Source organism: Sprattus sprattus (assembly GCF_963457725.1).
Source record: "Sprattus sprattus genome assembly, chromosome: 14".
In the NCBI taxonomy this organism is placed as follows: Eukaryota; Metazoa; Chordata; class Actinopteri; order Clupeiformes; family Clupeidae; genus Sprattus; species Sprattus sprattus.
The window spans coordinates 32,014,781-32,030,946 of NC_137912.1; the positions used below are offsets into that span (position 1 = coordinate 32,014,781).

Genomic DNA, 16,166 nt, shown 5'->3' on the forward strand with positions numbered 1-16,166 from the left:
TCAGAATAACAGCCACTTTATGTTGCGAAGCTGGCTTCGCTGTTACTAAAGGTACCATAATAAGTTGAGATTTGGGCTGAAGTCTTCTGTGGGAAGGATAAGCAATGGTAACCCTTGTCTCTGCCAAGACACATTAGGTCAGGGGTCTCAAACTCCCGCTCCTCGGCACGCCAAGCAATTTCATCCGGCCCGCCGGCTCCTCAGAATGTTGCAGAAAGTTCCAATTTTCTGAATGGGCCACCCTAACGTTTACCGCTGCCATGGCAACTAGATTTGCACCTCTTATTAAAACGTTTTATTTAATTCAAGTAGTCCAGTCATTTAACGTCATGGTAATGGATTGCTACGCAACACCTGAAACTATAAAGTTCTATTTGCATGAAGAACAATTTTGTCTTAGTGGAAGTCAAGAAATGGCAACAAAATCATTAATAGTAATAGGTATTTTGGAGTAATGTCTTCTATCATTTTGACAAGTAACTGAATAATAAGCAGAATAATGTATAGTCCGGTGGTCATTATCAGAAAATAAGTCTAGGCAAAGGCAAAAGTTTCAGTGCGTATTCTGTGGCTCTGGACGAGAGCACTAACATAAATGATGATGCTCAGCTCGTGATTTTTGCCACGGTGTTAACGACCAGTTTGAAGTGACAGAGGAATATCAGAGAACAGGATATCACAGAACAGGATATCAGGATGCAAATATGTCACGACAGGGTAATGTTTGTCCTGAGCGGACTACTTAGCCCACGGAGGGGCGCAGGCTCGAGGCACTGCCTAGAACTGATAAACTGGTTCACCGACCTCAGAAAGTAAAACGGAGAGGCAACCTCTGTATAAACAAACAATAAACTATAACGTCTCGGTTACTTACGAAACCTCGGTTCCTTAAGTGGGACCGCAGACATTACCAGATGGGACGTGACGTAGTCACGCATCCAATTCGAAACACTATTCATTCACGCCTGGAAGGCTGAGACACGTCAATCATCTCCTTAGCCCGCCCCCTCAGGAGCGCATAAATACGCACAGCAGACGCGTCACTTCCTCTTGGACAATTTGAGCGTAACATAAGAAAACACCCACTCCAAGAAGAATGGACACTGTACACTCAAACCTTGGTAATGTCTGCGGTCCCACTAGGAACCGAGGTTAGGTAAGTCTCTGGACTGAGACTCCTTTCAATAAGGCCCAGGAGGAAGAGACTCCCCGAGTAGAGTGCGCACGCAACTTTACTGGTGGCTCTAAAGATAAACTCTTAGACAATAGCCTCCACAATCCAACGGGAAAGGCTTGGTTTTAAAAGTGGTCTGCACCTTGCGTGTGCTCCAAAGCACACGAATAGGTGGTCAGATTTCCTGAAAGCACTGGTGCGTTCTATATAACGGCGGAGAGCGCGCACAGGGCACAGCTTATTTAAGCGCTCCTCCTCCACCGAAGCGATAGGGGGAGGCGAAAATACTGCCAACTCAATAACTTGATTGCGAAATGGAGTGGACACCACCTTAGGCGTGTAAGCAGAATTTTGACGCATAACCCCTTTGTCACCAGCAATCGCGAACTGTAGGCACGATGCACTGACTGACGGAGCTCGCAAGTCAGGCGTTTTGCTGACACCAGAGCCAACAACAGCGAGGTTTTAAATGAGACAAAATTCATGTCTACTGTCTCAAGGTGCTCGAACAGAGGACCTGTGAGAGCGCGTAAAACCAACAGCAGATCCCATGAGGGTACTAAGTGCCTTTCAGGCACTCTGAGACGCCTAATGCCAGCCATAGAGCGTGACGTTAAAGGGTGTTTGCCTGGGGTTTTACCATTAATATCTGCATGGCAGGCCGAAATAGCCGGCAGGTAAACTTTGAGAGTGGAAGCCGTCTTCCCCTCGTCAAATAACTGCTGCAGGAATTCTAAAATGACGCTCAGAGCGCAGTTGATGGGGTCGCATTGACGGGCGACACACCATTGATCAAATCTGCGCCACTTCAGCGTATAGAGGGATTGTGTCGACAGAGCCCAAGCACTCTGTATTGTGGACACCACTTCATCAGACAGCCCCGAAGCTATGAGCCTGCTCCTTTCAGGTGCCAGGCTATGAGCTGCACAGCTCCGGTCGGGGATGCCCTATCGTGCCGTGCGCCTGCGTCAGGAGATCCCTCCGTAGAGGCAGCACCCAGGGAAGCCGCACTGACATCCTGTATAGATCCGCGCACCATGGTCGAGTGGGCCAATGGGGGGCTACTAATATTAATTCCCTGCCCTCGTCCATTATCCTGCTCAGCCCCTGCTGAAGGAGAGGGATCGGGGGGAAAAGCGTAAAGACGCATGTTCGGCTATTGGTGGCCTAGCGTGTCCACATCTAAAGGGGGGTTGTCTCCTCCCAGCGAGGACCAGAGCGGGCAGCAGGTGTCCTGTCTGTTGGCAAACAGATCCACCTGAGCTCTGTGAAAACTTAGCCAGATCTGCTCGATCACTTGAGGGTGAAGACACCAGTCTCTAGCCCGTGGATTGCCCCTCGACAACAAGTCCGTGCCCCAGTTGAGGTGGACCGGAACATGAACTGCTCTGAGGGAACTGATGTGGGTTGCCGCCCACAAGAGCAGGCGGGTTGCCAGGTGATGCAGCGTCGGAGACCGCACCCCCCCTTGGCGGTTTATATACGCCAGGGCTGATGCGTTGTCCGTTCTGACTAGTACGCGCTGACCGTTTGTCATGGACAGAGAGTACTGCAGCGCCAGGAAAATCGCCCTTAGTTCTAAGACATTTATGTGTGACTCGGCCTCCGCTGCAGACCAGAGGCCGTGTACTGATTCCCCAGTCTTTCAGGCACCTGGAATCCACTGCCACCCTCTTGTAACTGTTCCTGGCGGAACTGAGTTTCAAAGAGAGATACCACATTTTGAAGGGCCGTGTAACATTCCGAGAGGTAATGCTATAGCGGCCGACGCCATCATCCCTATCAGCCTCTGGCAGAGAAAAGATGAGACCTTCTCTTTCAGCTTGAACTGACTTACACACGATCTGATTGCTTCTATTCTTCCTTGAGATAAACCAACCTTCATAGAGGTGGAGCTTAATATCATGCTCAGGAAGAGGGCGGACTGACTGGGCAATAAAACGCTTTGTTCTTTGTTCACCACAAAACCTAGGCGATGTAGGTGCATAACCACTAGATGGCACTCTTGTAACGCCGCTTCCATTAAATTTGAGCAAGTAAACCAGTCATCTAGATAATTCTAAATTCGCAAGCCTTGTCTCCCCAATGGAGCGATGGCTGCTTCACGCATATCGTAAATACTCTTGGGCCAGAGCTAGACCGGAAGGGAGCGCACAGAACTGATATGCCTTCCCTCCGAACGCAATGTTTGTTTAAGCCTGGAAAAAGGGTGGGCAAACTGTAGTGCATAAACCACTGTTAGTGTTTTGGGCATCCCTGGCAACGCAGTGCCTGCGTGCCAGCTCGCCGCTCAGCTGTTCACACTGTGCCCTGCGCTGAAACATTAGTCGGGAGTGAACCCGCTCATAGCCAATCAGCCCATGTCTAGATCTGTACTCACCCTTTATGGGATGGGAAAACAAGATCTAGGGCAAAAACCATCACATTGTTTGTGTTAAGCCTGGGAGGAGGGTGGGCAATAGTGATGCGCGGGTCGACCCGTGACCCGCGGATATCCGGGCGGGTTTGGGTTCCATAATTGTAAAATATTGCAGTTGTGGGCGGGTTGGGTCTATGACTGACAAATTAGCTGATGATAATCAGGCGGCAGTGTCCTACCTAATTTTTAGACGTTCCATCATTTCTATGATGAATAATGATGATCATCGTAAGAATTACTGAGAAACACAGGCTACTAACTAATGCGGATGCAACACACCACAAGGGTGATCTCACTTAAACACATCGGGTAAACACATGAGAGTTAGGCTACTAATAGAGACACCACAGTAACGAATACATCCATTACCACACGCTAACTAGTAGCCTAACTAACATCCATGTTGCTAACTACACATTTTACACATAACATTCACACACGCAAGGCATTCTGGGAAGCACATACACGCCAATGTCGCAAATGCAGGGCTCCCATTCATTAATCGTTCAATTTGCCAATTAAAGTTAAAAGAAGACCTAAGTTCATCTTTCTAATAAATCTAATAATATCACATATCTAATAAAGTTCTCAGACCTGATGTCAGATGTTAAAGTTTCGGCAACTGTTGAAACGCAATTCCATGCGATTTTCTGCAAAATAAATAACGACGTAAAAATTGATCTTTCAGTTTCTTTGTTGTTGTTTGGTAGGCCTACTTAATCTTTCATGAAATTGTATCACAATCTCTACTGTGAATCTAGCACAAGGCAGTGTCTTGAATGAGTTCTCTTTATTTTCCATTTAGGTTCCATGGCAATATGGACTCACTGGCATTTTTTTTTTTTTTCGCGGGTTGGGTCGGGTTTGGGTCATTATCAGTGCATATTTTTGCGGGCTGGGCGGGGCGGTTCTGATCTTCTTACGGGTCGGGTTGGGGCGGGTGTAAAAAAAAACCTGACCCGCGCCTCACTAGTGGGCAAACTGCAGTGCATAGACCACTGTAAATGCTTCGCGTTGAGCTGAACCATTGGTCGGGAGTGAACCCGCTCATAGCCAATCAGACCCCGTCTAGATCTGTGCATGTTCCGTTTTTTGGGGGAACAAGATCTGGGGCACACCATCACATTGCTGGACAAAATGTGGGTAATGAGTACAGTGGTGGAAATGTTGAGGGGAAACTTACCCAAGCATGACTTATGTTATGTTTTGTGACATGGGTTATGCTTGTGACAAGGGTAATGCTTTCGCCGACTGATACACTGTGCCTTACATGCAGGCTGCATGTGAACGGCAGGCAGTCTTACTGGCGGTGGGGGATCAACTCTCCTCCCTTCCCTTCAATGGCAGGCGATCAGGTGCGCTGGAACCTGTTCAGCCTTCCCCCACTGCACGCAGAATGCTGGAGCGGAGAGAACCGTCGCTGTCTAGAGCTGTGCCCCTCTCCGCCGAGGAGGGGGGCAAGATCTGGGAAAAAAACAGCATCATTTGCTTGAAACATGTGGGCATATGGGTGCCGTGGTGAATGCATTGAGGGGGCATTCACATACGCATGACTACAAGTGAGCCTACAGGGCTGGTGCCTGTGACATCAGGGCGCTCTGGTGAGGCGGCTGCGGCCGTTTAAACTGCTACCCGTTGGCGCAGACGTGCACTGCTCAGCTGGGAGAACACACCATGCTCGACCTGAGGTCACACGTGCCAACGGGCAGTCTTTTTCAGTGGTGGGGGCTGACACAGGAGGGCCACAGTAGAACTCTCCATCCAGCAGGCTCTCCGTATCCAGTCAGAAAATCCACATCTGGAATGGGCTGGTTGGAAGCAGTGAGGGAGCTCCGCCGCCTTGGGTGTGCGGTCCCCAGGTGGGAGGGAGGACTGGAGTGGCACAGCTGGGGGCGGCTGCAGTAGTTTAAGCTACAGCCGGGCTCCCTGCTTACTTGATGCCGGAGGCATGCACTGCTCAGCTGAGAGCGTCACTCCAGTTTGAGCAGACATCCGCTGCCTCACATCCCTGCAGTCCCAGCACGCAAGGCATTAAGCCTGCTGAGGCACTAAAACGAGACAAACATTAGTGCAGAGCGAGTTCAATAACTTTGTCAACATTGCCGTTGACAGCAAACTAGACAGCAAGCTAACAAGCCAGCAAGCTAGACCTCTCACTCAACTCTCTGAAGTCTAACTCACAGACTCACGCCAGTGACGGGAGTGACAAGAGTATTAATTTCAATTCAATTCTATTTATATAGTGCCAACAATTGCCTCTGGGCGCTTTTGTATGATAGTAGGTGCTTCCAAGCTAAATAGCCAACACAACTCTCTGAAGTTTAACTCGCACTCACGGTAGAGGCGGGGATAGAGTTGTTTATATCCTTAATGGCAAGCCATCAGGCAAAGGTGAGCTAGCCCGCTAACGAGCTAGGTAGCTAATTCCATTAAGTCTCAGTGAGCTAGGCCGCTACAAGCTAATAGCCAACTCAAATCCTACTTGCTTACTTACTAACTCTCCTTAGTCTTACTCGCGGGCACATGTTCGCGCGGGTGTAGACAGAGTTGTTTTACATTCATAGCAAAGGTGAGCTAGCCCGCTAACGAGCTAGATAGCTAACTCTATGAAGTCTCAGTAAGCTAGCCCGCTAACGAGCTAAGTAGCTAACTTGAGTATTAAGACCATAAGCCTTAACTCGTGGCTGTAGCGAGTGAAGGTAGAAAAACATTTGTTTACCTTCCCAAGAGGGAAAGTCGTCAGGAATCGACCCACTTTGCAGGATAGTCCGTGGACTAGCCAGCTAATGAGCTAACCTGGTAACTCTGGACAGAGCCATGCTGAGCCGCTGCCGAAAGGGGATCCTGGTAGGGAATGCCATTCTCAACAGACTGTAATGTGAAAAGGTTAGCACAAAACGTCGCAGGCTGGGACGAAGCCACTGCCTGGACATATCTGAAATGAAAGAATATAAGTCATACTCGGAGAGAGAAACGCTAAACATAAGAGTATAAACACTGAAACTAAGACTATGAACAAAACTGAGACTAACAAAGACGAAGATGCAGATCTTACAATCAAACGCGGGCTGTGGGAATACGTAGACGTGTGCTATCCGTGGAAGTGCGTAGTGACACCAAACAATACCCGACACCGAATGCAAGGAGTGTGGGGTATATGAAAGGGCTGTGACAGGTGTGGGCGGTTAGTAATTACGTGAGTGCAAAAGCGGTGCAGGTGATTGAGGATGCAGGTGTGAGTGATAAGTCCTTACGTGACTGTGAACGTGGTGCAGGTGAGAGAGGCTAGAGAGTGGGACAGGTGTATGTGTTTGTGTGATTGTGGACCGGAATGCAGCTGGTGCACGTGCAGTTTGGGAGAGTTAGTGAGCTGAAGGGGGCATGGCCGGAGCAGAGCTCCACAGGGACGTGACAGTGGGCCTCATTTATAAAACGCACAGAACTGATCTTAGACTGTGCGTGCGATCAAATCCACGTCTAAGTACAGATTTATAAGAACCGTCTTAGATGTAGAAATGGACGTATCTCTACGTCTGGTTTCAGTTTGTATAAGTACATTTCCTTGTGGCAATACTGGAGTACTGCAGGAATTCAGAACTCTCCGAGCGCCGACAGCCGACACGCAGTTTCATCATCATCATCGTCAGCATCACCGTCACCATTTGGGCTAATGGTCAAAGGCCAAATTAATGTTTCGCTCAATAAAATTAATTAAACAATTAGAATAATTCACACATGAATGAGATTCACGTCTTATAGGTATTCCGTTTTAATTTCACAAGTGTAAAACATTTCGCTCAAACTATAGCCTATAAAAAGTCTAATAGTGGCTTAGTTTTCAGTAGGAGATATGGCTGCATTGGCTTGTTAGAGGATATTGCCAACTGCGCAATAAGGAGAGAGAGGGTTTTTTCGTGATTGCGCAGACTTTTTGACACAGGATGATGTATGGCTGATAAGCAGGTACCACTTGCCGAGAACCGCTCTGTTAAAGCTCTGTGACCAAATGGCCCCTCGTCTACAGAGGCGCACCAGATGCAACCAGGCCATATAGTTCAGGTTTTGTCTTTTCTTGGATTCCTGGCTACAGGAACGTTCCAACGAGAAATTGGAGACCAGCCGAGCAATCCCAGTCATCATTCAGCAGAATTTTTGCACAATGTTCTTCGCAGTATTATCCCTCTATATGCCCGACATTTATTCTATTTCCATACAGTGCCCAGGAACAGCAACATGTGAAAGAGGATTTCCTGCGTAAAACAGGGTTCCCAATGTATTGCGCACACTCAGACAGTAGGAAGCCCACTTCAATACAGCATATGCCCGGGCGCGGTCGGCAGTGGAGCGCAGCAAAGGCATGCTGAAGGGAAGGTGGCGATGGCCGGCGAGGCCCCGATACTGGAGCAGCAGGTGCTGCTGCCGCAGATGCGGCCGCTGGTGCTTCGGAAACCTGTCTACTATATATCACATACTTTGATTTTGCCATTACGCCACCAGACAGGCTTTCTAACAATGTTTTGGCCCGCATCTGCTCTTCCATCAGCAGAACGTCGATGTTAGCCTCACTATAATTCTACTGTTAAAATGTTTCCTTCATGCTTGCCGTTGTCAGAGAGTTTGTGCATTGAGGATGCTCTCTGTTTGTGCATCGATAATATGCTAATTAGATTAAATAGAGGCGTTTTGAGGGCGGAGATTCAGTTGCGCACAATTCCACGGTCATTTGTGATTTATAAACGAAGGATTGGCGCACACGTGGAATTTTGTGTGTACGTTTGTTTTCTGTGGATCTCACTTACGATCATTTCAGAAAATGACTTACACAAAATGTAGGATGGTTTCTACGCAACTTTTTAGAAATGAGGCCCAGTACCACAGCTAAGGATGTATTTGAGCAACTGTGTGCTGCAATTGAGCATGCAGGGCCCTATTCGGCGTAGCTCGCTAAGTGGTTTAGCGAGCTAGATTCCAGGCTTTAAAAAAAGGACAGGCTAACCTCAGTGTAGCTAGATAAGCTTGCCACACCCCCGGCAAAAGGAGTGATCCCATTGACCAAGGAGTCATATTAGATAGTTTGATTAGCAGAGTTCTTTGCGATCGCCAAAATCCATTTTTCCATCATGATGAGTTCTTGTATGAGCGCTACCGATTCAGCCGACAAGGAATAATTAATTTACAAGACCTTCTCGAGTCATTTTATTGCAAACACCACAGTCTTGCGCTTTTTTGCGAGTGGTAGCCTACATTTTTGTAATGTCGACGATGCAGAGAACAAAGCACTTATAATTATATGACAGTGTTATTAGTAGGGTAAACATTTTGTACCTTTTGAATAATATGAAGTATAGGACGTGCACGAGCAAGTTTAGCCTGGTTAACATTAAGCCAAATGATAAGGACGTGGATCTGCCGTCGGCAGACCGGTATAGCCTGTTCTCATTTAGCAAGATTAACCTAACGTGCTAAAATGACAATTCAGTTCTAAGCCGAACAGGGCCCTGGTCTGTCATGGAAGTCGCTCAGAGGAATAGCAACAAACAGTGCACCATCAATGCTCAGAATATCAGTAAACTATTCATTTTAGATGGAAAGATGCTATATTTTGACAGACAAATGAAATTATACACTTGAGATGTATTTATTTTAAATAAATATATTTTATAAAATAACATAATTCAGATTTTTGCTGAAACCTTATTCGGTTTTCTGCTTTGTTTTGTTTGATTGCAGCCTTGTTACCAACTATAGAAAAGTGGTGCAGTACAGCATTTCTTTTAAAATGTGTATTTATGAAGGACAAATATAGATGTAGTTGTCGATGAAGACATTATCCCTCTATTACTGCTGTATATGTAAGTCATGCCCAGGAATTGAAACCCAAAATCAGCTACTTGTTATTTACAACAATAACTATTGTTCCAATGATCACACATGGTCATTTTCCTCACTCAAAAGTTGTATCTACAGTATTGTGCAAGCCAACAGATCCAAAAAATCTGGCACCCCACTGACCAGACTAGATGCTCACCGGCCCCCGGGTAATTTGAGTTTGAGACCCCTGAATTAGGTGATCATCGTGGGAGACAGGATTAACGACATTAGTTTACTTTTCCTGAAATGCCCAAATCAGACAGTATGGGACTAAGAATTTGGTGATTCACCATTGAAGGTGGTGGAATTGTGTCCCATAAATGTTAATGCTGTCCGTGTCAAATTTAAATGTAATATAATAATAATCATTCAATCTTATATAGCGCTTCTCTTACCACCCAAAGTCGCTTTCCAGAGACAACTAGTCATTCAGACACAGTCATATCTGTTACTAAATGCACTACTTGGCTTTTCAAGTAAGTCACAGAGAGGATGATGGCAGTTATTATTATTATAACAATTTTTATATATTTTTTTTCAAAACAAAGCAAGTTTATTTATATAGCACAATTAGTTCATACAGTGCTTTACAAATGAGCAGATAAAAAACAACAGAAAAATGATGGTGCATTTGATAAGTTACCAATAAAGTATTAGAGAACATTTGAGTTTTAAGTCTTGATTTGAAACGCCCTATAGTTAGAGGAATTTGATGTCACCCGGAAGTTGCTGCTTCAGCAAGTTCTGACAGGAGGTATTAGCAGGTGGGCACTGCTGAAACACATTTCAGATGTATTTGGTCCTGTCCCATTAAAGCCCCATTATGCAACAATTATACTTCAGGATTAGGGTTAGGATAAGCAGTTAAATAACAGCTAAAAAAAAATTGGGGCGCTACAATGACTTTTAATATGGAGAATTGCGTCTGTGCCATTGCCATAGCAGGGTCCATAGGCATATAACTGCGTTCTGTAGTTTTGCCTGCCGCAGCCCGCCGCTCTGACTTGTTTACTTTCTGCCGATCTAGTAAGTAGCTTATTGGCCGTCTTACTTGGTCTTGTGTTGCACTTGCTTGATGTTTGACTGTGTAAGGACAGTCGTTGAGTAACTAGTTTGTCATAATGTCAAAGTCAGCCCATTTCAAGAGATTTCGTTAGTTTTAGCTGCTAGCATACCTTTAGCGAATAGCTATTGATCAGTTGTGCTACTTTAAGTGATTTATAACAAGCAGCAGCGCTTTAAAGCCAATTCTATGACTTACCGGAAGCCAATTTAAAGGTGGGATCACAATTGTTATACTATACACTTTTTGTCAAACTCTTGTCAAACAAACAAGAGTCAACTTGTTGGCAGAAAAAAATCAACTTGTCAAAAAAAAAAAAAAACTTCCAGTGCTCGTACAACGTCCTGGCTCTGTAAACGGGAAACAAACATAGTGGCCAAGACCGGGAGCACGAAAGGGAAGGGTATAATATGATTGGCTGTTGAACTCAAATATCTTTATTATGTCCTGATTAAATAGGTGCCTGCCTATTCAGCCTGTGTATAGGACAGACTAAACTCTTCCCCAAGGGCTTGTTGTAATTCCATACTTGACTGCAAATTGCATTTTTTTTATAGTTTTGAAATAATCGATTCTGCAATCACTCATTCTGTTGCTTGTTTTGGAATCCCTTAGCTCAAGAAGAACTACAACATAACTGAAAAACATCTGAAGTCCTACTGTTATTCAGCAAACTACGTCTACACAATCCTTGTGGATGGCTACAAATTCAATGCTGAGTCATGGGATCATATTTATTTCGAAAGACAGGTAATTGATTCATTTTAAACCTTAGTTTATTTCTTAGAGTATATACAGACAGTTTACTTCTGTTTATAACATGTAAGTTTTATTGTTCACATGTTTACAGGTGAAGAAGACAAGTATTGCCTGGACGCTGGGCTACATGCTAACGCTCTCCAACATGATCCCAGCAGAGGCTAAACTTGTGCGTCTCCCAATAGACAACACCCTCTTTGCTGGCCTCCTCTTCCTCTTCTCAGCTCTGATCATTATCACTCTTGTGATTCTCATCATCCTTCTCATTCGAATGTGTTACTAATATTGCTCCTTAATTCCCGTCCTTGAACCTCTTGACATGAAGATAAAAACACACAAAGCTTTTAATATCAATTGGAAGAAGATGACTGTAATAAACCCAATATGAAGGTCATGAGAACCTCAAAAGAACAGTACATGCAAGATGGTCCAAGAAACTTTTTGCAAGGAAGAATGGGCAGAAATCCCCCAAACAAGCATTGAAAGAGTCTCGGCATGCCACAATAAGCATTTACAGGGCGTGATACTTGCCAACAAGGGTGGAACTAAATACTGACCATGCATGGTGTCCAAACTTTTCCTTTTTTGTTATTTTGAAACTGTAAAAGGTAAAGATAAAAACAAATGCTTTAAATACTAACAAACAATCAGGTAAGCTTTTACCTACTTAGCAATTTACATTAACAGAGATTTTGACAATGCCCAAACTTTTGCATGTCACTGTATGTATGAATAAGAAAGGCTGATAACAGGGCAAGCGGTGAGAGACACCTGAAAAAGCCCCCCCAAATGACAAAACATAAAGCAGTAAACTGCTATTGTTTGACTACTTTGAAATGGAATACTTTTATCTAATATTACAATTACAAATATGTATATCTATTTTGTTTGGCTAATGCATTAAGGGCCTGATTTACTAACATTGCGACTGCAGCTTAATCTGCGCCTTTGCCAAAGCGCAAAATACCGCACAGTGTTTTGTATCCTATTTATATTTATCAAACAAGAACGCCGACTTGTCATTAGCGCCTAACCCCGCCCATTAGTGTTAATAGCGCCCCGCTAAAATAGGGTAGACATAGCCTGCGTTTTCCTGCCACCATGGATGATGAGTTAAAATTAGAATTAGAGCTTTTGGTTGACAAGGTTACAGCAAACTAACCCGGGTAAATATAGAATCTCATAATATTTTTCCATTTAGCCCTCCCGTCCACATTTAAAGTTGTGATCACTTTAAGTTCATGACTGTCCTTTTTTGGTGAGCTGATTTTGGGAAATTAAACTTTTCAATGAATATTGAGTTTCTGGGTTGCTATGGCTACCCCTCAGTGTGCCTGCCTGTGCAGCTTCATATTAACGAGTTTATGTTCACAAGTTCATATTTACACATATTAACATGAGTTTATCACACACAGGCAACTGCAAACTGTTACAGTAAGATGGTTCCCTAAGGTAGAGATAGCTAGGGTAGTTAATAGCCAGGTTAACTGCCCATAGCATCCCGTTTAATAGTCTGGTAGGAATACACAACACCCCTTACTTTAAAACGGTGTATTCCAACACTGAAAACTATGCTTTTCAAAAACGCTGCCCTCGGCGGATACATTTGAAAACTGGACTTGTAGTGTTGACAGGGCAGGGGGAACTGAAGTTCAGACGTTCGGTTGCCTTGGCACTTATTTTGGTTATAACGTCAAAATAAACATGGAAGTTGAAATGAATATGCTGCTCTGGCTCTACAATTTGGAAATTGGAAAAGTGTCAGTCGTGTTGAAAAAATTATTTCTGCGCGTTGTCTGTGTCTGTGTCTTCGCCTTGCTTTAATAACTGCTGCCATATCCAAGTTTTCAGACTCAATCGAAACGCGCTTCCTGGTTAAGCTGGTTAAGACTTGCTTTTATGAGGCGCATAATTATCCCGCAAATATGAGACGCACTCTCGCCAGGCAGTTTTAGTAAATACCACGGAATACATAATAAGGCGCACTTAACGCCTCTCCTCCCACCTCTTTGCGGCACACACCCTTCTTTTCCTTATACCCTCCCAGCAGCGGTAATCTACGCTTCTACTGAAATGCGCCTCCTTTGTAAATACCGTTTTATGTTTACACCCGCTATTTTACGCCTGAAATGGGTGCAATCCTGTTAGTTTCATCTCATGACATTGACTTCATCTCATGACATTGACTACATCTCCCATTAACTGCCTGCAAGTCATTTTTGGATGTAGTTCACCATATTATATTAGGGAAAACATTACTGTTGATTGATGTTTTGGGAGGACGGTTGTATATAACACCAATTGTATAACGCAGCTTTCTAACATGGTGTATTATTAATGTCTACTGATATTATGAGGATCCTCCTCCTCTTGTACTGAGTAAATGTAATACTATTCTACTCATCAAAATAAAGTGGATGCACATTCATCTTGGAGCTTTCTTATTTATGCTTTGCTAAATGTATTTACTATCTATGTTACGGGGTGACAGATACCACGACCAATGCAGATTAATAACAGTCTATATTTCAGAGATGTTTTGCTCATGTTATTTCAAAGTGACAAGGTGGGGGCCGGGGTGGTTTCCACCTCAGAATATCTGTTCATCACCGACACCGTCCAGGCTGCATCAAAAATGGCGTGGAAGTTAACCATTAGTGTTATGACCTTTTGACTGATTCTAAAGCACAAATTCTTTGTAAGTTTATCTAAAGTAGACTCTGAAAAGCCTACTGTCTCCCTGGGGCTATGAATACTCTAGCGCAGGGGTTATTTTGAGCCGGAATATGCCGGGACAGGATCCTGGACCTCGTCATTTTGACCCCCCTGTGTTCCGGGACTTATTTTGGCTGATCCGCCACCGCTCGTGAATAATAATAATATTTTTTTATTCAAAAAATAATAATAAAAAAATAAAACGTTTTAAAATGTATAAAATCTATACATAAATTGTTCAAAATAAATTGATGGATTTTGTGCTAATAATAAATCTTCATAATTATGTTCATGTCTTTATTAAAATTCAATGTTAACTGGTCGGGATTTGTTGCTTGACATGCGGACCACGTCCAAAAGGGAACAAAACGGAAACTTTAGAATATTTGTTTTACAAAAATGTCTAAACGACAGATGAGTTTGATGTCCTTTTTTAAGAAAAAGGAAGAGGAAGATGACCTAAAACGTTGTAACGCAACTGGCGATGAGGGCAGCAGCATCGCTAGTCATGCTAGCAGCCACAAGGCAAGTGACGAAGCAAGCAGAGCTATGGCTAGTTCCACCGCCTCAACAGCTAGCGTGCAGGTGCATGGGCAGCTAGCCACGACCGGTGCAGTTACCAACGACACGGCAGCGGATCATGACAATCGCCACCAGCCAAATGCAGCGCGAAATCGTTTTTGAAGGACGTCCTGGGGACGTGTGCTGAGAGACCAAATTATAATGTTCCCTAAAAGCCCGATATAAGACTCATGCGAACGTCACAGAAGGACCAAACGTAGACTTGCTACGAACGTCAAAAACGTTCTGGTAACGTCCTCTAGCGAACGTTGTGCCGGGGACCAATTGGGGACGATTGGGGACCTTGCGAATGTCCTGTTAACGTCCTGGGGACGTTCCCTGTTTGCGGGGTGGTCTCAGCAGTCAACCTCGCAACATTAGCATGAATATCTTTAACATAGCTGGTGACGTTAGTGGACAGATCAGGGACATAGGTACAACAACGCTGATGCAAGTGCTGCTTAATGAAAAAACAATACCCTCCCAAGCGGACTGCTAAAAAGTCAAGGAGGTATTGATGCTGGAAAACCATTGTCCTGAGTCCATGCAATTCATGACTAAGGTCGCTGAGCCCACTGGCGGAATCGTTAGCGATTGCGTCCAGGGTTTTAACTTGGATTCTAATCTCATCGAGGGCCACTGTGGCTCCATATCCAGGGATGAGAGCAGAGAAGAATCTCTGAGTTGGGGTAGCAATGGGGGAATTTTTTCCAAACAGATCACGCTTGGATCTGGTCTGATCAGTGGCCACCCTCGTAGGGAGGGGGACTTCAATCGTGACGCCATCTTGCTCGATCTGAATACCAGGGCAGCCTACGTCAACAGTGTAGGTACATGTACTATTACCCATAACCTGTCCCTCGCCGAAGTTAACCCAACAAATAATACCTACGGGGGCGTAGCTCAATCTAATCTTAGTGGGGGGACCCATGTCCATGGGCACCGTGTAGAAGGGGGCATCTATGGAGGGTGTTCCATAGGCAGCAGTGTACTCAGGGATTGTGAAGGGGACAGCAATGTAAGGTGGTACCTGTGAGGAGGTTTGCATTAACCCACAAACCCAACAGGCCTGCGCTCCTTTAGCCTTGGCCAAACCGTGCGCAGCCTGCAAGAAGGTGTTATCTCTGTGAACCTCATAATGGCTGTCAATGTCACAATTTCCTTTTATACACAAATAACATATCAACAGGGCAAACAACACATGGCATTTCATTTTGGAACAGTCGTTTCAAGAGTCTTCTCCTGGGACGGCTGATGAGGAGGGTAACAGTTTGTGGTGTGGAAAGTTCAAAAGATGGCAACACAGTTCAGATGATGCAGATAGCCAAGCTATCTCAGGATCTCGGTTGTGATGACGATCTTCAGGTTTCCAGCCACGGGGTACATAGGATTTAAAGAACAAGAGCAGTATCAGTTGGGGGGGAAGCAGTATTCATCTAACACAGTTATGGCATGCTTTAATGCTAAGCAACTAAACATTTATCTTGATTAAAGTGAACACTATTATAGCAATAAGCAAATGTGATTATAATCTAAGAAGTTGTACCACCAAAGACCTATACCAACATCTCACCTGGACTGGTTCGAGAGGACAGAGGAGAAAC

General features: G+C 44.6%; 1 protein-coding gene across 1 annotated transcript in view; it reads left to right on the top strand.

Moving 5' to 3' along the window:
* Nucleotides 1-11,569, top strand: part of entpd3 (ectonucleoside triphosphate diphosphohydrolase 3) — a gene marked incomplete at both ends in the record, with an annotated part of 28,131 nt that extends 16,562 nt beyond the window's left edge. The window contains 2 exons of the mRNA XM_080851767.1: nucleotides 11,143-11,277; nucleotides 11,378-11,569. Coding sequence (XP_080707893.1) covers nucleotides 11,143-11,277; nucleotides 11,378-11,569 — 327 coding nt within the window. The remainder of the gene's footprint in view (nucleotides 1-11,142; nucleotides 11,278-11,377) is intronic.
* Nucleotides 11,570-16,166: the final 4,597 nt, after the last annotated feature.